The 25,575-nt window shown below is 42.4% G+C and overlaps 2 protein-coding genes across 3 annotated transcripts in view; both read left to right on the plus strand.

The window, feature by feature from the left end:
- The first annotated feature begins 1,119 nt into the window (after nt 1–1,119).
- Nucleotides 1,120–5,723, plus strand: bag1 (BCL2 associated athanogene 1). The gene is made up of 7 exons (XM_072686917.1): nt 1,120–1,191; nt 1,641–1,766; nt 1,854–1,936; nt 2,432–2,545; nt 2,631–2,738; nt 4,251–4,313; nt 4,448–5,723. The coding sequence occupies exons 1-7, from the start codon at nt 1,155–1,157 to the stop codon at nt 4,535–4,537; spliced, it is 621 nt and encodes a 206-aa protein (XP_072543018.1). The 5' UTR covers nt 1,120–1,154; the 3' UTR covers nt 4,538–5,723.
- A 4,867-nt stretch (nt 5,724–10,590) lies between these two features.
- The window catches only part of myom1a (myomesin 1a (skelemin)), a 35,597-nt gene continuing 20,612 nt past the window's right edge, over nt 10,591–25,575 (plus strand). For both annotated transcript variants that reach the window (XM_072688119.1, XM_072688120.1), the window contains exons 1-16: nt 10,591–11,585; nt 14,820–14,948; nt 15,590–15,767; nt 15,896–16,053; nt 17,155–17,247; nt 17,540–17,628; nt 18,447–18,479; nt 18,640–18,801; nt 20,526–20,687; nt 21,968–22,109; nt 22,953–23,152; nt 23,248–23,304; nt 23,391–23,515; nt 23,627–23,810; nt 25,108–25,282; nt 25,373–25,494. In XM_072688119.1, coding sequence (XP_072544220.1) covers nt 11,455–11,585; nt 14,820–14,948; nt 15,590–15,767; nt 15,896–16,053; nt 17,155–17,247; nt 17,540–17,628; nt 18,447–18,479; nt 18,640–18,801; nt 20,526–20,687; nt 21,968–22,109; nt 22,953–23,152; nt 23,248–23,304; nt 23,391–23,515; nt 23,627–23,810; nt 25,108–25,282; nt 25,373–25,494 — 2,140 coding nt within the window. In that variant the 5' untranslated portion in view covers nt 10,591–11,454. The remainder of the gene's footprint in view (nt 11,586–14,819; nt 14,949–15,589; nt 15,768–15,895; nt 16,054–17,154; nt 17,248–17,539; nt 17,629–18,446; nt 18,480–18,639; nt 18,802–20,525; nt 20,688–21,967; nt 22,110–22,952; nt 23,153–23,247; nt 23,305–23,390; nt 23,516–23,626; nt 23,811–25,107; nt 25,283–25,372; nt 25,495–25,575) is intronic.

A 25,575-nucleotide genomic window follows, 5' to 3' on the forward strand; every position in this document is an offset into this window, starting at 1 on the left:
GTGAAAGCGCCTTCTTCAACTTTGCCCCAAAGATGCCCAGGCTGGGCATCAAAATGCCTGCATCCCACTTCTATGGAACAGGGGAATTGCTTCCCAACATGCTCTATATATCACAAATTCTCCTGTACCACAGAGCCTGCTCTATATACCCAAGATCATGCTCTATAGACCACAACTCCTGCTATATATATCACAGGGTCTACTGTGTATACCACAGGTCCTGCTCTATATACCATAGATCCTGCTGTATATATCACAGGTTCTACTGTATATACCAAAGATCATGGTCTATACACTACATATCCTGCTGAACACCCGCTAAATGCCACAGTTGTGCTTTATATAGCACAGATTCTTCTGTATATACCATAGGTGCTGTATATACCACAGATCCTGCTGTATATATCACAGTACTGCTGTATATACCACAGTCCTGCTGTATATATCACAGATCCTGCTGTATATACCACAGTCCTGCTGTATATATCACAGATCCTGCTGTATATATCACAGATCCTGCTGTATATATCACAGTACTGCTGTATATGTCACAGGTTCTACTGTATATACCACAGATCCTGCACTATATACCACACATCCTGCTGAAATCCTGCTAAATGCCACAGATTCTGCTTTATATAACACATATTCTTTTGTATATACCACAGTCCTGCTCTATATAGTACACATCCTGCTGTATATACCACTATCCTGCAGTATATACCACAGATGCTATATATATTGCATGTTCTGCTGTATACCACTATTCTGCTGTACATATCACACACCCTGCTGCATACCACAGTCCAGATTTGTAGATCACAGGTCCTGATTGTACATCAGGGTCACCTCCTAAGGGGCATGCGTACCCCCCCCCCCCCCCTTCATATGTTGGTGAACACGTCTCAGGTGATGTAGCACAACGACAGTGATCTACATGGTTTGGGGAAGGGTGGACAGTTTTAAAGTGGGAGATCGCACCCGTGGATCCCACCTTAAACCGAGCCCACCGCTGTGTGTACGAGCCCCCTCAGTGTGGCATCAGACTATGTGTTTTTCGACACTAGGCGGCGCTGTGCCATTAAAGCTCTAGGAGACTTTTATCTCACATCCTGTTTCGCTGCGGCTCTGCTAGCAGCTGCTAATGTGAAGCGATGGCGGACGGCTCAGTTACAGTGACGGTTGCTTATGGTAATCGCGTTTCCTCGGTGTTTTATGTCTTCCTGCACGTAGCTAGTGCTATTCTGACTTCGGGGACTTACGGGCATTTTTACAAACTTGCGAAGTTTAAAGCTTAAAGTGTCGAGAAGGCGATGCTAAGCACCGGCGGTGGCAAATCCGGATCCTGAAGGGAAAGTCCACCCCTGGGTTTTGTTCCAACTGCCTAGGCAGCGCTGCTGCTGCTGCTGCCGCCCAGCTTTCCAGGCAGGTGGACGAGAAAACATGGGGTGGACTTTGAACTTTCTGGACCTGGATTATTATTCCCGTTGTTTACTGGCTGTTTACTCTGACTGTAGACGCTGGTAAAAGACCAGAAGTGATGGAGCTGGTTTGACAGTGGATGGCTAATGCTCTGCGAGTCCTCGTTGGTACCTATTCTGATGCAGTGTGTATTTCTGCTTTGCCCACGTTGCTCTCAGGCACTTCCAAACACAGTCTGACACTGACAGGACAGGATGGAAAAGAGCCCTGCCTTAAGGACCTGTCTGAGGCTCTGACTGAAGCTACAGGTGTACCCTCATCTTCCCAGAAAATTATCTTTAAAGGTAGTAAGCTTTCCCTAATTCCTCTTTTACCATTCATTGTTACCATCCAACACTTACCTTCAAGAGTTGTGGCTTCTCTTGCTGTAGGAAAGTCCTTGAAGGAGATGGAGGAAAGTCTGTCCAGCTTCGGGATCAAACAAGGATGTAAACTCATGATGATTGGAAAAAGGGTAAGACTAGAGCACTAAATGTTCAAATGTTTGTGGACACCCCTCTAATAGATGCGTGCAGCTACTGTAAGTTGCTCACACAGCTTGTCAAGACATATGGCCAATAGAATAGAACATGAACCTATTGGCACCATGCCTAATTCCAGATGTGGGCTATAGGGGTATAAAACACCCCCCACCCCCGGAATTGAACTGTGGAGCTGTGTTGTCTGGAATGATACTATTGGGATGAGTTAAGGAGTTGCGGATAAGGTGGGCTGGGATGCTCTTGGCACTGAGTGCAATCAGATCCGCACAGCAAAGCTCCAAAACCTAGTAGAAAGCCATTTACTCCAACGCTTTTCTTTAATACCCTTGATTTCAGAAAAAGCAACGAATGAGCAAGTGTCCCAATACTTTTGTCCATGTGGTGTATATGTGCTCAGTGGTTTTTGTTTGGCTGTTCGAGTGATTATAAGAATTAGTATGATCCAGACATGAAATTGCGCTTGATAGAACAGTCCAGAAGAGGAGGTCGAGCTGAAGAAGCTCAAGGACATTGAGAAGTCGGTGGAGCAGACGGCCAAGAAGCTGGAAAAGGTGGACGGAGAACTGACCGGACTGAAGAATGTATGTATGCCCAGCTCAGGGATGTTGACCTTAACAGGAGTGTGGTTTAATTTCATGTTTCTAACTTGGAACGCTCATTCTCCAGGGTTTCTTAGCAAAGGATTTACAGGCTGAAGCTCTTAACAAGCTGGATCAAAGAGTGAAGGTTGCTGCTGAGCAGTTCATGAAGATTCTGGAGCAGATTGATGCCTTGGTGAGTTTGTAAAATGTATTTATTTATTTATTTATTCATTCATTTATTTATTCTCTCGTGTTGTGTTCAGTCACGCTGTATTTTGATGGTTCCTTACTGATTGCGTACAGAACGTAATTAAATGAGACAGTCAAACTTGCCATAAGTGGTCATTTTGAAGAGTCTCACCCTAGTCTACTAAGATACGTCATCATCAGGGATGAAAACATTAACAGAATGTTTCTTCATCAATTGGGACACTTTTGGATCAAAGAATTAACGAAGATAAAAAAGACTTAATTACTTTTTATTTAATATTAAATGCAATAATAAGTATATAATTACATCCATATAATAAATAAATATATATAAATATAAATGACGTTTGCGTTGTATTTTATAAATCATGGATAACATTTCCCCTAAATTCCAATTTTACTATTTTTTGACTTTTATGATTAGCATAAGGTGTCCATGCTGAGGGGCTAAAACTTTGACCTCCAGCAAGACAGGCCTTGGAATACTTTATTCAGAGCCGACCTGGATGTTAAAATAAATGGCATTATTTATTTATTTGTTTGTTTGTTTGTTTGTTCATTTATTTAAGCAGACAGCCTAAATAACCAGAGAGCATGTAATCAGGTCAAAACAGGTCAGATTATGTAATCACACATGCAGAGACCCTCCATCAATTCTTCCTTTTTTTTGTCTTCCTAACAACAAACTGCAGGCAAAGTCTACATAAACGGTGCTCATGTAAAGAAAATGAGAAAGTGGAAGTTATCTATGATGGCGGCTCTGTTTTTCCGTTAGGGCTGGGCATTATGTCGTAAATTTCAAAATAAAAAATGACCCTGTTCGTAACATCGCACCTGCTATGCAGGTTACCATCTGTGTGCGATTTAATTAAAACAGACTGTGCATGTGTCGTTTGTGTGGAAATGCTTTTAGTTGCTTTAGAAATGTTGCAGTTAATGGAAGCACTACTACACATTTAATTCATCATCTCAAACAACATAACCCAGTGCAGTTTGCTGGTTGGTGAAATACAGCACACAGTGCAGTAGTCTTATGTTTATTATTATTATTATTATTAGTAGTAGTAGTATTATTTATTAAAAAAAAAATTATAAAAATATAGTTTGAGCTATAAAAAATCTCGACATATTGAGTTTTTCAGTCATATCTACATTCTGGGGGTGGCAAACAAATGCTCTTCTGTACCTAATACAGGAATAGTTGTGGGTGGCTGGCTGTGTGCCAACACACTAATGTTTCTGTTAGTCTATAGTATTTGACTTTTTATTTACAAGTTTTTAATATTTTTACCACTGGTTGATGCTAAAAATTGTGTTGCCACTCATGGTGGGTGACTTTTTCCGGTGCTGCTCCACTGGAGAACGTTGAATCATCATGATTTACAGAATATGTAGGGAGTACAGGGAAGCAGGTTTGCTTTCTCAGACCCTGGACTGTGTGTCATCATGATGGGCAAACTTTTTAATAATGGCATTTTTCTGATTTTGTGTGCAGAGTGTTCCTGAGAATTTCAGTGACTGTAGGATGAAGAAAAAAGGACTTGTGAAAACTGTTCAGGTAGAGTTGTTCTTGTGGGATGTGGGTTTCACTCTTGAACACACATCAGATATAAGCCATAATAAAATAGTCCATAATAATCTGTATAAAAGGTTTTGTCTAATTTAGAAATCTTGTCATTTTGTTATTCACAGGGATTACTAGCTCAGTGCGACAAGATCGAAGCAGGCATATCGGACCATCTGGCAAAGATTCAGACCAAAAACCTAGCCCTGGCAGAGTAGCAGCGAGTTCGCTCCTTACATCGGCAGGTCACTGTAAGAGTTGCTCCGTGAGCAACCGAAGTACCACCACAGCGAGCTTCAGTACTGGAGCAGGTTCAGCAGAGTCTATATTTGCCTCACGTTTAATCTCGGGCAGTCCAAAAACTGTTGCAGCGAGTTGAGGTTTGTAATGTCAACTGCATTACAGCCGTCTCAGCTCAGGTGCGCTACAGTGCTGTAGTTCAGTTTGGTCTAATTCTACAGCCTACGGGCCAGATTCCCACCCTCCGATTTAGCCTAAACCTAGACTGAAAAGTAGGGCTGCACGATATTGGGGGAAAAACTGACATTGCGATATATTATAAATAAATAAATAGAATAGAATAGAATACAGGAATTTTCACCAGCTTTCACCAGACGTTCCTGATCCAACACGGCACAATATGAATAATGCGCTCCAGGTGTCTAAGATCAAAGTCAATGAAATTGGGCCGATATCGTCCACCCCGGGGTAAATGAGATTAGGGTAAATTTTGCTTTTGAAACAATATATCGTGCAGCCCTACTGAAAAGAAGTTCCAGTGGTGAATTCCTATTGGTGTTACAGAAATTCTGTCCAAGACTAGGCTTAATCTATGTCCAGGAAGCAAGCCCTAAGGGTCAGAATCTAACAGGCTTTACAAATTTACGGGTCAGGCAGTCGCCTAAATGAAAACTGAGGACAACTTCAATTGTTAGGTATGACTGCGTACTAATTTGGCTCATTGGGAGTAAATGCCCAATACGTGGTGCTCAAGTCTTCATTGGATCTCGCTTTATGGAATTGTCCAGGCTCTTCGTCTTGCGTTTATGTTGTTCCTTTAAATATCCCTAAATTCACACACAAGATTCAGCACACTCAGAACAGTACATCGCACGAGTTACCGCTACCTCTGTGCTGTTATATGATGTGTATATATAAAGAGTGCAGCTGGACAGTAACGTCTGCTGTGGTTGGAAATCATGCTTAAATATCAACATGTTTGGAGTCGTTTGAGTGTGTGTGGAGTGTTTGTAGCCTATAATGTCCTGATGAAGCTCTTGAAAGCAGGGCTTCTATTTAAACTGTGTAACATCAGATGTTAATCTCCCACATCATGGCATCTTGTGTTTGTGTGCAGTATTTTGCTGTGGGAAATAAACTTTCTGTGGTTTTATGACACTGAAATTACAGTGGGAATTCATTTGAAAGTATGAGTCCTTAAATGCCATGAGAGAGTTATTATATTATATATGAGGGGTTATTGTCAGGGGTTGGGCTTATTGTTGGACAGTCATGGCCAAAAATATTGGCACCACATCTCCAAGAAATCCGTTGTAGCTACAAATGCTTTGGTATCCACATGTTTATTTCTATGGAAAGTCAAATCTGATGTGATTCTATGCATAAATCCCCAAAAAGTGGACTGGACAAGCTTATTGGCATGCGGAACTTTAATATTTTTAATGTTTATATACCTTTTCTCAATGCAGCATTTCAGCTACTGCAGGCTAAAATAGAGTGCAGCTGGGCCTACAGATCCTGCAGCTGCGTTCAGGGTTCTGGTCAGTATTTGCAGGACTAAATATTAAACTTGTCATGTCTGGTAATTGTACGAACCGCTTGCTCCCCTGTCAGATTATAATTATGGCGCAGAAGGACTAACTAATCGGGTACGTATTAATAAGTCATATCCGGTGAAACATTTCTCCAGATACTTTTCTCAAGTATGGAGTCTTCAAGTCTATGGCAAACCTCAGGTGTTGTACTGGACCTGCTATGTCTTAACTAAAGTTCTGCTATATGTGATGATGAGATTATCGTGGGAGGCGACGGCGACGTGTAAACTGAGTAGCCACTGTAACCCCAGTCTTTTATGCCGAGATTTCTTATCCCATGCACATCGCTCATAAATACTATAGACGCCCTGTTTACGCCCCCGTTACTCTACTTTTCCTTGTAAATCTGACATTGGAATAGTTTCAGATAAGCAAACACACTTATTGTATGTGTGAAAGGGATGTAGCCGTCAAGTACATTGAAGGCGCCCTATATTTTCATTTGAAGTGAATGAACGAATTAAAAAAAACAATGAAAGTAAAACAACCTGGGTAATAAATTGGGTATAAAATCAACAAATTAAGACTAAGAATTAGTCACAGAAATAATAAAATAAATTTAAAAACAGAAATACCAATGAATAAAACCAAATAAAACTCAAATCTGAGTTGAGATAGAGGTAAACATATGAATATATAAATAAACAACAAATAACTTACAAGGTAAGATTTTTAAACCCATCAAAATGATTTTAAACAGAAATAAGATTAAATAATGAGGCTAAACTAACTAAATTAGCTATTCTAAATAAAAACCTATTCTAAGCTAAAACCTGTGTACTTATAAATTGGAGATGCTTCTGGCAGCTATAGGTATGTCGTGTAGTTCAGTGTAGAGTATAGCCTAAGTAGGTGTTTTGAACACACCTGCTAATTTTCTATCTAAAATTTCGACTGTAAGTGGATGATTATCGGGTTGTTTTGGAGGCGTGTGTAAATCGAGTAGCCCCTCCAACCTCAGTCATTTATGCAGAGATTTCTTATCCCTTGCAAATCAGTCATAAAAACTGCAGATGCCCTGTAGAAAAGGCAGCTACGATACTCCACCTCCACATCTAACGTTAACCCCGCTCCGAACAGGGGCTGAGAAAATGATATAAACTGTTTATCTGCATAGACTTTATCATTTGTATGGCATTTAACATTTACCATTCTTCCCTGAGTTCAGTTTTGTTTCATTGTTGTGTTGTTCTTGTTTTGATTATGATCATTTTTATCCGGTGTCGACCAGAGGAGGATGGGTTCCCCTTTTGAGTCTTGGCTCCTCTCAGGGTTTCTTCCTCTCGACCCAAAAGAGTTTTTCCTTGCCACTGTTGGCTTGCTCAAAAGAGGTTCGGGCCTGGATCTCTGTAAAGCTGCTTTGTGACATTTGTTATGAAAAGTGCTATAGAAATGAATTTGAATTAAAACGCACAGACATTAGTTTCAGATACGCAAACCCCCCCTGATTATATATGTGTGTGAAAGGGATGTAAACAAAGGTGCCCTTTATTTTCACTGGAGCCAATGAACTAAAATGAACAGGTAACTGAACAAATTAAAACCATCAAAAGTAAAACAATAATAAATGATATTAAGATAAGATAAGAAATAAAATCAACAAATGAATACTGGATTGGTCAGAAAATTAATAAAATAACAAAAAATCTGAAATTAAAGTCAACTGAAGTCAGACTTGGGAGATGGAGGTAAACATGAATATGTAAGTAAACATTAAATATAACAAATAACTGTATTTTTAACAGATGTTTAACAATCAAACTAATTTTTTTCAAACAGAAAAAGTACAATTTCAACAGAATACTTATTATCTTATAAGATATAATTGTGCAGGAAATTTGCATGTATTTGAACAGACTCCAACAGCATGCTCTGGGATTTGAACCCACAATCCTCAGATCATAGCAACAGTACCTTAGTCCACTAAACTGCTTGGAACCCTTTTTGCACAATAAATTTGCATGAATTTTAACATACTTTAAGAGAGCGCACAGCTAGCTAAAATAAGACTCCAAAAGCATGCTCTGGGATTTGAGCTCACAACCCTCAGGTCAGAGTACCTTAGTCCACTGGACTACTTGGAATCCTTTTGAGTAGAAAATAGACTTTAAAAGAGAGGACAGCTAGATTAATAAATAAATAAGTAAAATAAGACTCCAACAGCATGCTCTGGGATTTGAACTCACAATCCTCAGATTATAGCAACAGTACCTTAGTCCACTTAACTGCTTGGAACCCTATGAATTTGCATGTATTTTAACATTAAGAGAGCGTACAGCTACCTAACTTAGACTCCAAAAGCATGCTCTGGGATTTGAGCCCACAACCCTCAGGTCAGAGCACCTTAGTCCACTGGACTACTTGGAATCCTTTTCAAACTGAAAATTTGCATGTATTTTTGCAGACTTTAGGAGAGAGCACATCTAGTTAAAAAAAAGACCCCAACAGCATGCTCTGAGATTTGAACCAACAAACCTCAGATCATAGCAACAGTACCTTAGTTCACTGAACTGTTTGGAACTCTTTTTGCACAACAAATTTGCATGTATTTTAACAGACTTTAAGAGAGAGCACAGCTAGCTAAAATAAGACTCCAAAAGAACACTCTAGGATTTGAACCCACAACCCCCCGGTCAGAGCAACAGCACCTTAGACCACTGAACTGCTTGGAATCCTTTTCAAACTGAAAACAGAATATGATACTTTTAATATCATTTTTTCTGCACAGAGTTTGGCTTTAAAAACAAGTTCCACGTTCCACCACATGCAGACTCTTACTCCTCAGTAAATATTCGGACACAGCCGGCCGTCAGATGACTGAACCGGTAGTCTCGCTGAGCTCCAACAGCATTTCCACACAAACTTACCCCAGTACACAAAGACATTCACAGACATGATGCTGTTATTCACAGGTTAGCAAGGTCCTTTAAAAATGTCTCCAGCAGAGCTGTCCTATTGTTTGTAGAGCTGCTTCTAATGCAGTAGCATTGTGGAAACAGCCCGTGGCAACATCAGCGGGCCACTTTTTCAAAAGGCTCATCTCATGAGGGTGGAATCATGGTTCTACATCTGATTGGCCCAACACTCATTGAAAGTTTGGTGACCAGCCTGAGCTGTTTCTCCTCAGTGACTCGAAACTGAGTGATGTCAGTTATCACACCAAGCATCTGTGCTGTCCCTAGAAGCATCTGTCCCTCAGCGTTCTGCTGGTTGAGAGTGTTGTGGGCGAGATGACATGGCAGATGTCGGCTACTGAGTGAATGTGTTGTTTTTTCCTCTTGAATGCCGTTGACTCCAAATTAGGTGAAAGGGTCCTTATCACTGAAACACAACACCTCCTAGCTTGTACCTAGTACCTCCTAGACTGCCGAGTCATACTGTTTAATTATTCATTTTTAATGATCAGAATTCATACTGTCCATATATCGCTGCTTTTTACCATGTGAATCTGGCAGTAATGAAGGGACCAATAGGGCTGTAATTCTTTGTGACAATACTAGGTTTTTACGTGACAGTGATAAAAGGGGGTTTCAATGCGTTCCTTTGGGGATTTTTGTTTATTTAGTATTATTATTTTTGTTATATCATTTATTTTGTATAGCTGACCCCCACCCTCCCCACCAATCAATACATTCCCAGTTCCCACCCACGCGACTCCTACGACTCCCTCTGTCACTCCATGCCCAATGCTCCCAGCACTGTGACGCCTAAAAGCTACTGGGAGTCACATGAATCCAGCCAGTCGCATCTGGCCAGACTGCTGCCAATGCAACACTTGAAGTAGAAGGCACCAAATGTTTGGAACACTGCCAAAAAATTGGTCCTGGCGGGATTGAAACCACTGGATTGTTGGAGGGTTGAGAACTGGATGATGTTTTAATTCCAGTGACAGTCTAACGTTTTGGTCTACAGGTTGCTCAGTCTTTTGATACAGATATTATGCCATATAAACTTGCTGCAGAGGGGTTGAAGTTGGCGCGACCAACAGTCCTGCCCTCTTTTATAGGTTGCCTGCTGGCATGCCCCCCCCCCCCAACCCTGGGCTATATTTAACAGGCCTGCTGGCCATACAAGGTCGCGACTGTACCCTGCATTCTGCCGAGTGGCAGCATTATTTTTGTTCTGGGTAGTCCCGTCCCGTCCTGCTGTCGGCTGCCCCTTGCGCCTTGCCTGGATTTTGGCTACTTTTGGAGTGGAGCAGCTTCTCTCTATTTTTCCTGCAAAATTAGGAACCAGGTAAGGAACTGCATTTCTTTCTACTGGGGGAAACTTGGCTACCTGGATTTTGGACTAGCGAAGATCACGTTACATATTTTGTGAATGTCAGAAAAAACTGTGGCTAGTTAAAGCAAACTACCTGCTTTTACCTTCTTCTGCCAGCCAGATCTGGAGTTGCATTAAATTGGCTAGAATGTAATTTAGGCCTATGACATAATGCTACAAGTAGCTAAAGCCTATATCCAGTGTCCAGCTTGGAGTACTGTAGTGTTTTTGCACTACTCATGAACCAGTATTCTGTGCAAATCCTGAGATGGTCATTATGAATTCCTATTCTGGTCATTATTCTGCTGTTCTTCAAAACCTCTACCATCTCAACCATCTACGAGCTCCACATGCCAGTTTAGTTGTTTACTCTCATGCAGTTAAATCTTGATATTTGAAATATTATGAATGGTTTTTACTGTAGCTCTGTAACATTAAATGCTGCAGAAATGGATATTAGCATAGAGTGAAATGCTTATGATAATCCTATTCCATCTGAATTACCAGAAGGCCTGTTATTTTTCTTACCAGAGGAAAACAGATTAGTCTAAAACTGATCTAAAGTAAGAGCATTCATGGTAAATGTAGAAATCGCTCACAATACCAGTCCTCGTAAGGTCCAAGCTATTAAAATATTAAAATAGAGGGTAACGTTCCATCTAGCATCTATTAGTAATAGCTGTAGCTTAGGTTTGTTAGGTGCCTATGGGTTTGGGATTCTTCTGCCCTGAAATGCAATGCTAATGCATGAAATTGAGAGGTATGACCAACAGCACAGCAGTCCAGGCAATGAACCAATGGAGTAACTAAGCTGTACATAGTGTATTGCTTTAAAATGTAAAAATCTCATCATTGGAACATGCTCAGAAAAGTCCAACAGCATCAAATTCTCAAGCCATGTACCTTAGTGACTGTAATTACCTCTACCGTTATCCTAACCCCATTGAATTTATCCTGGATCAAGCTGCAAAAAGTGAGAGGGAGAGGGGCCTACGGGACAGTCTGAACAGAAAGCGCGCGGTCACGATCCACTCAGGATGTCAGGATCCTTGCAAGTGCAGCAGCAGGAGCAGCGGAACCTGGAGACGCACTATGAAAGCAGCTACCACCGAAGCACGCTGTCGTCCGTCAGCCACCAGTCCTACGCGGCTCACACGAGCAGCGTTGGGTAAGAGGAGTCGGGGAGGAGGCCACGCTGGAGCTACCGCACTCTACTACTGCTTTTTTAATCACAGCCTTTTACCCAGCTGTAGCATTGAGTTTACTCAGGATGCTAAAGCTAACTTGGCTAATAACAACCATCTGCTACTTCTGAAGTGTCCAGCTGTGGGTCTGGATGGCCTTAGTCCAGCACAGGTTGATGGTTTTCTGACTCCTTCAGCTAAGCGGTTAGTTACCAGCTTTAGTACTCTTAAAGATAAAGGTGCTTTTAGGTCCATAAAGAACCAGGATTTTCATTTTCATTCAAGTGATGGTTCCTTAGACCTTCTAACCTAGAGGTTACAAGCATTGGTTTCTTGACCGGTTCTTCTATGAGATTTCTTAAAAGAACCAAGTGTAGCGCCTTTATTTTTAAGACTGTAAGCATATTAGAGAAGGAAGTCACCAAACCATACTGGACTCCAGCCCTCTAGGGTTGGAATTGGACACCGCTGTCCTAGATGCCCCATACGGAGACTCCTAACTTAGCTTAATGGTGTATGCAGAGTGCAGTCACTCATGTATTGTTTCCCAATCTAATCCTCAAAGATTTATAAATTTTTTGGCTCTCAAAACCAAGCGCAGAACACCGAACACCTGGTACAGCTGTCCTGGGAGCTGGATAAGAGCAGAATGTGGACTGTATGATGGTCTCTGAGAACTGGATTGGAAAAAAAACACCGTCCCATAGGTCTAACTAGAGCTGAAGACAGCCGAAGCTCGCAGATTTTAGTTTGTGACTGACGATCCTTATGTTCTGGATCGCTCATATTTGACCTTCCTGCTTGTCCAGCATTATGGGGAGATGCTGTTTGCTAGTTGTTAAGAGGTTAAGGATGGTGTGGGGCTGTTGTAGAGTTCTGGTGGTGAAAACTGCTTCATCCTTTGGTGAAACTGCTTCATCCTTTGGTGAAACTGCTTCATCCTGGCTTAAACCTTAAAAAAAAGGGTTCTCATGGATTCTTAAATAAAGGCAATGGTTCTATGAGGACCCAAGACAACTCAATAACTTTGAAAATGGTTCCAAATAAGGAAACCAAAGAACTACACTATCAGTAGTGACCAGTAGTGCTATTAGTGAGACTGGCTGCTAGCTGAATGCAGCCTACTTTAATTGTGTTGTTAGCAAAACATTGAGAGCAGTGCAGTGAAATGAGGTCAGATTGCTTTTGTTCCAGTGGTAACACCTTGTCTCAATGCTGAGAACTGTTCTCCATGACCCTTTGGGAGGAAGAATTTGAGCCTCTCTGTCGCCGCAAGCCAAGTTTATTAATGGTATCTAGGCGCTATTTGTGGCTCTCCAGGATACAGGATCACACAGGCTCAGGAGGACTGTTACTGTACTGGAAAACTGTACAGCCACTCTCCAGGTTAGGCTCGGGGAAGGTGGGATAGGAAGGAGAATTCCAAGATATTGTGCGCTGCAGATATTGACTATGCTCTCCAGCTAGAATGGATTAGCTGACCACATTGTTATTGGACTATGAAGAAGACAGTAGGCAGGGGCACTATTTTTTTGACCCATGATCTGTAGAGATACAGAAATGTTTTACTTTTGTGGCTTTAAATGTTTGGACCCCGCAGCCTGTTAATGTACAGAGTATTTAAAGCTTTTCTATTGGCCCATTTTCTACCCCTTTCACACAATACATTCAGCCGTAATCTTTGGTAGGGGTGGGCAGTTCCAGTCCTGGAGGCCCAGATTTCTGTACAGTTTAGTGCTTTTCCAGTTTAAACACACCTTAGTTCAACTCCCCTATTAATTGCCAGGTTTAGTAGGCCTGCTAGCTAACATGCTAACATGTCCATGTGGGGCCTGTATGGGTAGACCAACTGGGAACCAGAAAGTTATGTCCACAGCTTCCACGTTGGCCCCATATTTGGATGCCCACCAGGGTTCTGAAGGGAACAGGAGGGGTTAAACATGTGTCCCATCTAGGTTGTACACCGCATATGGGGCCTAGATTGGACCCATGTGAGATTAAGGTGGGGTGTAATGTTGGCGCCCATTTGGAAAGCCCAACTGGGTCCTGGTAACAACACATGTACAAACCCTCTCAGAGCCCACCTAGCCCACGTTCCAACCATGTGAGCACCACTTGAGTATGTTGGCTGGGAAGCCATGTTGGCCACTGTTGCCCATTTATGCGTTAGGAGTCTTGCCCGAGAACTCCTGGGCTGGGGCGGCTGGGGTTTCAAACCCTAGCCTGCTACAGGGAAGGCTTTTGAGCAAGTAGGACGGCCCTTTTCTATGGAAAGGGGTCATCCTACCTGCTCAGAGACAGCAAGGCCAATTTTGCTCTCTTCAAATATCATCATGGATGGCCAGGGATTGATCTGGTGATCTCCCAATGATGGGCCTGATGCTTAGACAGTGAACAATAAACGTAGTATGAATAGTTGAGATGCTTCTCAGCAGGAAGAATGTTAAGGCCACTGTGGTCCAGAGATAAGCTCCAGAGCCTTGTGGATCAGTGGACATTGCCCCATTGATTAGTCACAACATCAACACTGACAAGCCCCTAATACTCCTAGCTGTCGGAAGCATGTGTCAGGGCCAGTTTGCATGCCTCTAGGGTCGTCTCCTTCTGGTGTCCTATTTAGAGGACCATTTGTTGTTCATTCAGTGTGCCAGCAAAGTCTGAAACCTCTTAAAACTAGGAAGCAACAATACACCAGGGCTAGAACTTAGGTTCCCAACTCCAGCCCTTGCACATGTGTAGTCCTATTACAGAGCTAGAATATTTAGATAATATTGGGCTGTCTGTACAGCTAAAGGAACATTGTTAAGTTGTTTTTCAGTCAGAGTAGAAGATCTTATTAGCTGGAGATGCTCAGGGGAAGGGCCTTGAGAAAGAACACCAGCTGTTCTTAAGGACTTAGGAAGGCTTCGGTAAACGTGCTCTGTTGCCACTAGGCTGGTTTTGAAGCGTAGAGAGTCCTGTTCTATTCCCTGTGTGTCACAAGGTTGCATCTGTTTGTTAGCATTGTAACTTTCAGTGGCGTATAAACACATTACAGGCTTGTACTAATGCTAACCATTGATATCATGTAACCTACTAAAGTCCTTCTCATTCCATCCCAAACGCTGCAAAGCTGTGACGCATGTCCACCAGCAAGCTGTGGTAGAGGTTCTTGCTGCTCGATCAGTTTCATATCAGGGTTTTTTTTTGTGGGCTGACTGCTCTTGGCTGTTCTGCAGGGTGAAGACTTCGACAAAGAAGCAGGAGAAGAAACTGACTGCCCTCTCCAAGAAAGACAAGCGCCTCCGCCTGGCTTTGGACAAAGAGGACGAGGTCATTGGATACGTGGTGCCTGTCTTTCGAAGCAGGTGAAAGGAGCTCTCGCGTTTGCTCCCCAAACAATGCCATCTTCACAGTACAAAGTCTGGCATAGTAGTGGCACATAAATTACATACAGAATATGGACAAAAGTATTGGGACACCTGCTCATTCATGGTTTCCTCCAAAATCAAGGCTAATTCTGCTTTTGTTGGAGTAACTGTCTCTGCTGTCCAGGGAAGGCTTTCTGCTGGATTTGTGGAGCTTTGCAGAGGATCTGGTCGCTATGTTAAGTTGCACCCGTTGCTGACACACAGATGTGCAAATACACACACACACACACAACTTGCCCAGTCCCTGTTGAGAAGTATTCCCAATAGAATAGGGCCGTGCCTAATGCCATGAGTGGGCTAGAGGGGTATAAAGCCCCCCAGCATTGAACAACATTGGATGGCGCTCCATCCAAGAAGTTGGTGATGGGGTGGGGCATTGATCATCCAACATCCTGACCTCCTTTCTTGACAGTAGAGACAGTTCCTCCAACCAATTTATTAATACTCTTCATTTCACATGAAACAACAACAAAAAAAAAACAGGTGTCCCAATACTTTTGTCCATATAGTATATCTGAATATTTATATAATTTGAGCTTGTTTTGCCCACCACTGAGCAAATGAATCTGTGTGATCAGTCATTTAGCCACTCAGGAGCTGATGGAGACTCAGGAGGAGGTAAAGGAGGAGGGCGTGGGTTACGTGGTCATGAGGAACCTCTTCTCCAGAGAGTCTGGTTACAAGATCAAAGTGGAAAAGAAAAGTCGCAGCATTAGCATGAGGGAATCCGCTGACCGCCTGGCCCTGGGCAAGAAGGTTGCGTCTCAGATTTGAGTGCTAGTCATTTTTTACAACATATAATAGTAATAATACATAAGAATAGTATAATACTTGTATGTCCAACAGACTGGGTTTTATATGACTGTTTCTGGCCCTCACTGCAGATGCATGAGAAGCAGGAGTTCCAGAAGAAGATGAACCCGGACAGCCTGACCCACCCTCCCGAGTTCACAGTGAAGCCGCGTGGTCAGACTGTGTGGGAGGGCAAGAATGTGACCCTGCACTGCACTGTGGCCGGCTGGCCCAAACCCCGTGTGGCCTGGTGAGACGTGCTGTAAACAGCAGCAGCTTCAAGCTGAACTTACTTATTAAAAAGCAAACCACACTGGAGATCTTTACAACAGACCCAGGCTTCAGATTCATGGACAAAAAATGGTAGATGCGATAGGTAGGGTGCCATCCACCCACCCTGGAGAGCAAGACCAATTGTGCTGTCTCTGGGCCTCGGCTGCTGATGGCATCCTCTTATCCTCTGATCATGGTGACAGCACCGTAGTCTGCTGGACCACTGTGGTCTGAGGATCGCTGGATCAAATCCTCAGCATCCGGAGTCAGAGAGAGCACAGTTGATCTTGCTTGTTAAGGGATGGATTGATGGCACTTCCTCCCCACATCACTCTTAGTGTGCACAGGTGTCTGTTAGCCTCGGAAGAGACATGTGCTAGTCTTTACATTATTTAGCGGACAGTGGAGCGTCTGATTTCTAATTGTTCTGAGATTGTTTTAACCCCTTTCCCAGTCTCAACGCATCTACAGCCTTCTTTCTGAAGGCCTCTGAGAGCTCTTTGGATCTGGCCATGGTGATCCTCACCACTCACTTTAACAATCATAAGCAAACCAAGCTAAATGTCTGAGGTTTGAATAAGACAGGCTCCTCCAGAATCCTCCTGGGCCACTGTGGTCCGAGGATCGCTGGATCAAATCTTCAGCATCCGGAGTCAGAGAGAGCACAGTTGATCTTGCTCGTTAAGGGGTGGATTGATGGCACTTCCTCCCCACATCACTCCTAGTGTGATGTTGGTCAGCACAGGTGTCTGTTAGCCTCGGAGGAGACATGTGCTAGTCTTTACCCTCCTAGCGTTGGGGGCATTGCTAGTGATGGGGGAAATTAACAGGAACGGGGATTGGGGCTAAAATGGGAAAATTCTAAACAAATGAATGGCACAGAAGTGTTTAAGGTACTTTGGGAATAATACAAACCCCACACATTTTGGGTGCGATGGAAGCACATGGTTCAAACCACCTTTGTTCATTTACCAATAGTTAGTAATGTCACATTTTCAAAAACAGCAGGGTGTCTTGGGCACAGTTGTGTTTTTTGATCCTTATTCTTTCCTTTCTTTTGCAACTCTTTACTTTCAAGGTACAAAAACAACGTCCTTATTGATGCCAAGGCCCACCCGGAGAAGTACACCACTGAGAGCAATTACAACATGCACTCTCTGGAGATCAAGAAGTAAGAAAATGTGTATGTTCGATCAGTGCATTGGGTCATAGTGTGTGACACCCTCCTCCTGGCAAACTGGGGTTCGAAACCCCATCCGGGCATGCTAAACTACTAGTAGTGCTACTTTCTCCATCCTCTGCCTTAAATGTGTCTAACTTCCTACTTTTTAATGGAAGTCAATGTATAAAGATTTAATATGCAGGTCATTTTGGAGCATTTCTACGGGTCCATTAGTGACGGTAACAAAATCTATGTGTTGAAAGTGTTTATTGTGAGCTTTTATTGTTTCTGTGGAATACAGGTGTGATTTCAGCGACACAGCAGAGTACCGCATCTCAGCTCTTAACGTGAAGGGGGAGAGCTCTGCCTTTGCCTCAGTCATTATTAAAAGTAAGTTACCTGCACTATCCGCTCTTTTCTCTGTGTCTGAGTGGTTTTGTGATGGAATTATAGGTGTTGTTACATGACGAGGTGATTTCTTTAGGAAGATCAGGATCAGGCTGGTGGACTGAAGATGTTATAATTTAACCATGACCTTCTGTTTTCTCCTAAGAGGGATTTTGGAGATTTAGGAGAAATCAAGGTTGTATTTTAACTTGGGAACTTGGGAAGGACAATGGGGTCCAAACCGGTAAAAACATTCTTAGGAAGATATTGACGGCCCATATTAGGGCCCATTGATCTTTCAATTTTGAGACCAGCACAGTGATTCCTCGTCTTTTAGCACACCAAATAAAGCCAGTGATTAACTTAATGAGCTGTATCCAGATGTATTGGAGCCAGACAGTCACCAAAACAAACTGTGCTGGGTTCTGGCCCTGATGGACCCTGTGCTATACAAATTGATGGGGCTCAGATCAATAAAAAAAATCTTTTCAATAACTGCCAAACCTAACCTTACCTAACTAAATAATAATAATCCCCAGAGGTCTTCAAAACGCAGTCATTTGGACAGTGCTTTCTCATTCCCATTCATCTAATAGGACTGATGATGCACTAAAATCACAGGGCAAGACCATTACCCTCTATTAAAGCTTTCAGAGCATTGTGGTCTAAATGCTGTGAGGAACAGTGGCGCTCAGCTAAGACAGAGAACCATTGTCTCCTTTCAGACAGAACAGACAGTGCGCAGAGTCTTCAGCTGATTAGTCATTTGATAATTGCAGTCTGTGCAGTAACCAGGCTAATTTGCATTTTGTATTTTGAAGGATTTAAAGATGAAGAGGTATCTGAAAGACCACGTAAGTCCTGCTTCAGTCCTTACAGTCCTTGATAACACATTGACATGAGCGTGAATTCTGCTCAGTCAGGCAAACTCTGAATGCATTTTGGACAGCTGTTAGAACCTGATGTACTTCGTTTAGACAGATGTCTGACTCTTGACTCTTTTGTGCTCCTCAGATGGTTACAGTCCTGAATATGGTGTCACCTTCAGGACCACCATAATTGATAAGTTTGGAGTCGCCTTCGGTCAGGAGGGAGAGACCATGAGTTTGGGCTGCACAGTCGTCATCTACCCGACTGTCAAGCGCTACCAGCCTGAGGTGCTCTGGTACAGGAACGGTGAGTAGGAACCACGGGCCTACAGTTTGGGGGTCTAAAGGTCTGAGGCCACACTGATCTTAGCAGCATACCTGGAAAGAAACCTGGAAATAAAACAACATGAAGTTTTAGAGTTTTGTAAAGGAACAGATCTTTTGTCTTCCATTGAAGCTGGTGCTCAGATGATCTGTGGATCTGGGCTGTTCATCAATGGCTTTTATACAAACTACTGGAGTCCATGCAGCTCAATGGAGTCTACTTTTCTCTCACACTGTTACACCTTTAATATAAATAATAGATTAGAAAGGAATGCAAAATAGGTAAAAAGTGTTTCACTCGTGGTCTCACACTTGTGAGCCCCACTGTGTGTTTCCAGGTTGTTGCATCTAGAATAGTTAGAAAACCTGCTTTTCATTAGTACAGTATTACAACTTGCTTCTATCCGTATTGCCCCTTAGTAGTTTAAGGCCCCATCCACATGTATCTGGATAGTTCCGGATCCAGATCCGGCTAATAAGGGTTTAAGATTAGTTTCTGTAGTGTTTTCATGTGGATGGGCAAAATGCAGCTTTTTGTAAACGCCCTTTGAGTATCAGCCAGCCCAGTGCAGCTGCTGTTGTCTGCTGAGCTACCGACACAAGTGTTGACAATAAAAACTCATGTCTGAGAGAGTGAAGTCGAGCAACTGGTGTTGGGAGTCACAGAAAGGTGAAATGAGATAAGTCAGCTAGCACGCTGAACACCACAGTACAAACCATGTTCCAGCCAAGTGAAGCACAAATCACACATGTTTAGAGGATGGAGCCTCATACCCGAGAGCAGAAAGTCGAATGAATAGTCTTAGGAGTTTTTTCAGATACATTTAATGGACTGGTTCATCAAAGTTGGCTTGCTCCCACTTTTGATATTTTTAGTGTTTTTATGTGGACAGGCACAATGCAGCTTTTTGCAATCCACAGAGTATTACACAGCTTAGGGCTGCCGCTTTCGACTAACTGCTGAGCCACCGACGCAAGTGTTGACAATAAAAAGTCCTGTCACAATGTTAACTTGCACACGGTTGTTGCCTGGCAGCTGTGTTTACTGTTTACATGCACAGATTTAGTTTTTGTGTCTGTACAACAGCTGGGCTGTATTTAGGTCTGTTTTGGCCGTTAGGCTGCCAAAACAAACTTTGCAAAAAAGCTATGTGAGGTCTTGGATGGCATGCTAATGCTCAATAAATCCAAATGTTTGTGGACACTCCTTCTAATAAATGAATTCACATTCGCTACTTTAAATTGCACTCATTGCTGACACAGATGTGCAATGCACATACACAACTTGTCTAGTCCCAGTAGAAACGTATCGCCAATAGAGCCCAGTGGGCTAGAGGGGTATAAAGCAGTTGAGCTGTGTTCTCTGGAATGATGGTTGATGCGCCATCTAATACTAATTTTCGGGTTTGTTTTAGGGGATTTAGGAATGAGGTGGGGTGGTGATTGTCCAACATCCTGACTTCACTAGCACTCTTGTCGCTGAAAGCAATCAAATTCTATGCAATGCTTTGAAGCAATGCTTCAAAGTCTAGTGGAATGCCCTTCATGGACAGAAGACACTGTCACTCCACCAAATGCAGGAAAAACTCCTTTTTAAATATCCTTGATTATAGGAGAATCAATGAATAAGCATGTGTCCCAATACTTTTGTCCATATAGTATTATAGTAGTGCTGCATTACGCTGATCTCTCTTCCTGTTTAACCAGATGTCCTCCTGGCGCCCTCCAAGTGGGTGCACATGCACTGGAGTGGGGATCGGGCCATGCTGACCCTGGTCCACCTCAACAAAGAAGACGAGGGGCTCTACACCCTGCGCATCAACACCAAGTCCGGCTTTGACACTCACTCTGCCTACGTGTTCGTCAGAGGTGATGCTTACCATTCATTTTTCATACACAAATAGTTTCTATATGCATGAAGTACTGAGTTTCTATACTGGGGACATATATATAAGCCAAATATTTGAGAAAGTCTCCCTCATTCAGTGTGGGTACTGATGTGCTGTAGCAGGAGGCGAGTGCTCCCCCATGGTTGACTGCAGACTAGCGTTCGACTGTGCCTTTTCACATATGTCACGTTAAGGTGGTTAACGGCAGCTGTCCCTCATTTATCTCCCCCCAGAGTGCCTATAGCCCATCTCAAAAGTCCATCCCACCTTCAGGATACATCTTTGTCTAGTCTTTAACCGAGAAATTCTCGCTCTACAGCAAGGGTGGGCAGTTCCCGTCCTGGAGGGTTGGATTCCAGCACAGTTTAATGCGTTCCTGCTCAATCACACCTGATTCAACCCACCTGTTAATTGTCAGGTATAGTAGGTCTATAAGAGCAGGGAAATCAGCAAACTGTGCTGGACTCCAGCCCCTGTTACCCATCTCTGCTCTAGAGACGCCTGCAGCACAGCTGTAGTTCTAAGGCGAGTAGGCGTGTTTATAACATATCGCAGTGGTTATAGTTTTTTATTTTGGCCGAAGTGTCCGTTTAATTTCTTAGTTTCTTTGCAGTTTATTAGTGATAAACACCTAATTCTGACATTCAGATTGTGCCAAAAGCTTTATTTACCTAGAAGTTAATAATTAGAGGTTTTATCTGCAAAGACTGAAGCTATGAAGCTTTTCTCCATTTATTAGTACCAGTAATTACTACAACTCAGGTCAGTAAGCATTTATTATAAGTGCCTACATTTGGCCTATAGATGTATGTAGGCCTACCCGAAATTAGTGAAAGACTAAAGGCGAATGTCAGAGCTACAGTAGCGTTCCTGACTTCATATGCGCTGTGTCTTTAAGCAGTAGCTTTCTCCCTGGATTAGGTTTCTCTGGGGGAGTTCTGCTGCTATATCAGGCTGTCACCAAAGTCACCAAAGACATGCCAGTGTGCACGCTAGCGTTAAGCTATGAAACATGTCTTAAAAGAAAGATGTCTTGTTCATGACTTCAAAATCATGCTATTAAAATAGTACGATGTGTATCTGGAGCATGATGAGGTCCTGATGAGCCTCTCTCCTAAAAGTCAGAAGTGCAGACGTGTGCTCACAGAGCAGAGGCCATACATGTTACATACTGTGCCATAATTAGATTTGACACCGGTGAGCCAAGTGTTAAGAGTGTGTGTGTGTGTGTGTGTGTGTGTTTGTGTTTGTGTGTGTCAGATTCTAATGTGGAGGTGGAGGGGGTTCCAGTTGCTCCTCTTGATGTTCGGTGTCATGATGCTAATAAGGATTATGTGGTGGTGACCTGGAAGCAGCCTGCGGTTGAAGGCAGCAGCTCCATTCTGGGCTACTTTATAGACAGGTCAGTGCCTACAAAACCCATGTATACAGTCTAGATGATGAATTCACCTAATTCTACATATATGCCATATGTTACCCTTAACTGTAACCCTTAACTCAGAGCTAAATCATGTAGTGGAAGCTTAAACCCCATCAATTAGCATCATATTTTGCCTTTTGCCTTAAAGATACAGTAGAATACATTTATTGAAAACGTTGTTTTTTTGAGGTTGAACTAGTAAGTATGTGACTGACTGTGATGGAAAATGCTCAGATTTACAACCCTGTCCGTTTTGAAGGGCTTGTGGAAAGGTTTCGATTTTATTGACTGGTTTCTGTCACCACAGGAGCCGTGTAGCATAGTCGTACATAGCTTAGGCTAACCCAACCTAGCTTAGCACTGAAATTACAAGTTACAAGAAATTGATGTAATTAATTAATTAATTATTTATTTTAATTTTATAATTTATATTAAAGATTTTTCACGCATTGCCTTCCCAATTTGAACTCCCAATTACCCAACCTGTACATACGGTCTGGAGCACATAATAAATATGAACCTATTGGCACCATTCCTAATGCCAGGTGTGGGGCTGGAGGGGTATAAAGCCCCCCTACTTTTGGGATGATTTGGGATGAGTCAAATCAAATCTTCACAGCAATATCCTTTTTTTGGACAGTAGAGACAGTTATGCTGCATAAACTCATTTTGACGCCTCAATTTTGGACGAAACAATAAATGAGCAGGTGTCCCAATACTTTTGCCCATTATTATATGATTACTCAGTATATCCAGTAGCCTCATAGCTTGACTGATTGACTGACTGCTCTCTGAGCCATTGCTGTAAGCTTGTTTTGTTTGTAGGTGTGAAGTGGGCACCCACCACTGGACTCAGTGTAACGACACCCCAGTAAAATATGCCCGCTTTCCCGTCACCGGGCTCGTTGAGGGGCGTTCCTACATCTTCCGGGTGAGCGCTCTTAACATGGCTGGAGTGAGCCGGCCTTCCAGAGTCTCTGACCCCGTGGTGGCCATGGACCCCTCCGACCGGGCCCGTCTGAGAGGTGAGAGATTGTCACTGTGATATTACAGTGCTATGTTATTAGACCACAGTGTACTATACTATTAAATATACAACCCTGTACCTTTATTATTATAGCTGGCCCCTCTGCGCCATGGACTGGGATGATCAAATTCACTGAGGAAGACCCCACAGGTAATAAATCAGGGACCACCAACTAAAAAAACAATGGCAAAAATGGCCTATTGAAGATGTAAGTTTATTTTCAGTCTCTCTTTCAGTTGGTGTAGTCCCTGGGTCTCCTACTGACCTGGCAGTGACTGAGGCCACCAAGAGCTACGTGGTGCTCAGCTGGAAGCCCCCGCTGCAGAGAGGACATGAGGGAGTCATGTACTACGTGGAGAAGGTGGGTGGAGTTTGAGAAGCTTAGTATCTTGGTATTCGTGCTTTTTCGTCCTTATGGAACAGTCTGTTGTGTCTGAAGCTGATTGTGGGTCGACTGTGCATCTGTTTGCAGTGTCTGGTTGGCACAGACACCTGGCAGAGGGTGAACACTGGCATGCCGGTGAAGTCTCCTCGTTTCGCCCTGTTTGATCTGGCTGAGGGGAAGTCGTACAACTTCCGTGTGCGTTCCTGCAACTCTGCTGGAGTTGGAGAGCCATCTGAGGAAACTGGGGCCACTACTGTGGGAGACAGACTGGGTAAGAACCTGGCTGGTGTAGGGCATTCTGACGCTCTGGCCAAAACCCAAGATTCTATTCAGAGACCAGCGCAGGATTTATTGTATTATAATTGGTTGTTTAATTGAATGATTATGTGTGTAATTAGTCATTTAATAGAATGTTTAAGTGTGTATTGGTTGTTTAATTAAAAGGTTAGGTCTTGAATTGGTCATTTTGTTGAATGCTTAAGTGTGGAATTGGCCGTTTAATTGAATTGGTATGTGTTTAATTGGTTTAACTGTGTGATTGGTCACTTAAGTGTTGAATTCATCAGTTAAATGTTTAATTGGTCATTTCATTGAATGATTAAATGGGACATTATATTAAATACAACAGATGGGTGTGTAATTAATAATGTAATTGAAAGATTAGATGTGTAATTGGTAATTGAATTAAATAGTTAAGTGTTGAATTGGCCTTTCAATTAAATGAGTAATTGTGTATTTGGAAGTTTAATTGAATAGGTTAGTGTTTAATTGAGCATTTAATTGAACGATTAAGTGGGACCTTTATTACATTTAGCAGTTAAGTGTTAAATAGACCATTTAACTGATTGATTGAGTGTGTAATTGGTTGTGTAATTAAATAGTTAATTGAAAAGTTTTTGATTAGGTTTTTAATTGTTTTGTATTCATCATCAGTTGTTGAATTGTTTGGTAATTGTACAAGCAATCATACAGTTAAGTGTTTTTAATTGGTCGTTTAATTGAATGGTTAAATGTTCATGGCTAAATGTTGTAATTGGTTGATTTAGTTATTGAAATGTGTAACTGGTTTAAATGTGTAATTGGTGGTTTAATTGAACGGTTGTTTTAATGGGACATTTTATTGAATAGTTAAGTGTGTAATTGACCATTTAACTCACAGTTAACTTTAATGAATTGTTTAATTGAGTTTTATTGGGATATTATTGGAATTAAGTTTTAATGGGGCATTTTATTAACTGGTGAAAGTCACTAGCAAATCACTAGCAACTTTGATTAGTGAAAGTTTGAAAATAGTCATTTTCTGAATTATAACGTTTTAATGTAGCATTTCTTAAAAACAATGTGTAATTAGCCATTTAATTGAATGGATACGTTTTAATCGGAGTGTTTAATTAGTAAAAAATTTTAATGAGCCATTTAATTGAATGGATAAGTTTTAATGGGAGTGTTTAATTAGTATAAAAAATAATTAGCCATTTAATTCAATGGATAAGTTTTAATGGGAGTGTTTAATTAGTAAAAGATAATCTGATTATATCCTCTCTCTACAATCCGTTTCACTCTTTCAGACCTGCCCTCAGCCCCAGGGCCTGCCGTGGCCATCAGGAACACAGCCACATCTGTCGTGGTTACCTGGGGTGCCTCCAAGGAGGACAGGGCTCTGGTGCGCTACTACATCGAGGTTAGCGTAGTGGGGAGCAACGTGTGGGTGCCCTGCAACAACAAGCCAGTTAAAGGCTCCAGGTAAACCCACTCTTCAGAGTGTGCCCTGCCACACTATACGAGGTCAGTGGGTCTTAAATTGATCTGTGTTGGAACTCCTGTGGTTTGCAGGTTCGTGTGCCACGGGCTGAACACTGATGACAACTGCGTGTTCAGAGTGAAGGCTGTGAATGCTGCCGGCTACAGCACATGCTCCTCCGAGTCGGAAGCCTGCATTGTGAAAGCTAGCATTGGTGAGTGCCACCACTCGCGTTCACGCCTGAACCGGTGGTCCCACTGCCACAGCTAGGGATGGGGCATTAACTGGTTAATGA

The sequence above is a fragment of the Salminus brasiliensis genome, chromosome 9 (assembly GCF_030463535.1).
Source record: "Salminus brasiliensis chromosome 9, fSalBra1.hap2, whole genome shotgun sequence".
NCBI classification, from domain to species: Eukaryota; Metazoa; Chordata; class Actinopteri; order Characiformes; family Bryconidae; genus Salminus; species Salminus brasiliensis.

What these genes read in the sequence shown, in the direction of transcription:
- bag1 (XM_072686917.1), top strand. Translation starts at nt 1,155, where the DNA reads ATGGCGGACGGCTCAGTTACAGTGACGGTTGCTTATG. An exon ending in TCATGATGATTGGAAAAAGG is followed by an intron (nt 1,937 to 2,431) that starts GTAAGACTAGAG and finishes TGCGCTTGATAG; the next exon opens with AACAGTCCAGAAGAGGAGGT. An exon ending in TGGAGCAGATTGATGCCTTG is followed by an intron (nt 2,739 to 4,250) that starts GTGAGTTTGTAA and finishes TTTTGTGTGCAG; the next exon opens with AGTGTTCCTGAGAATTTCAG.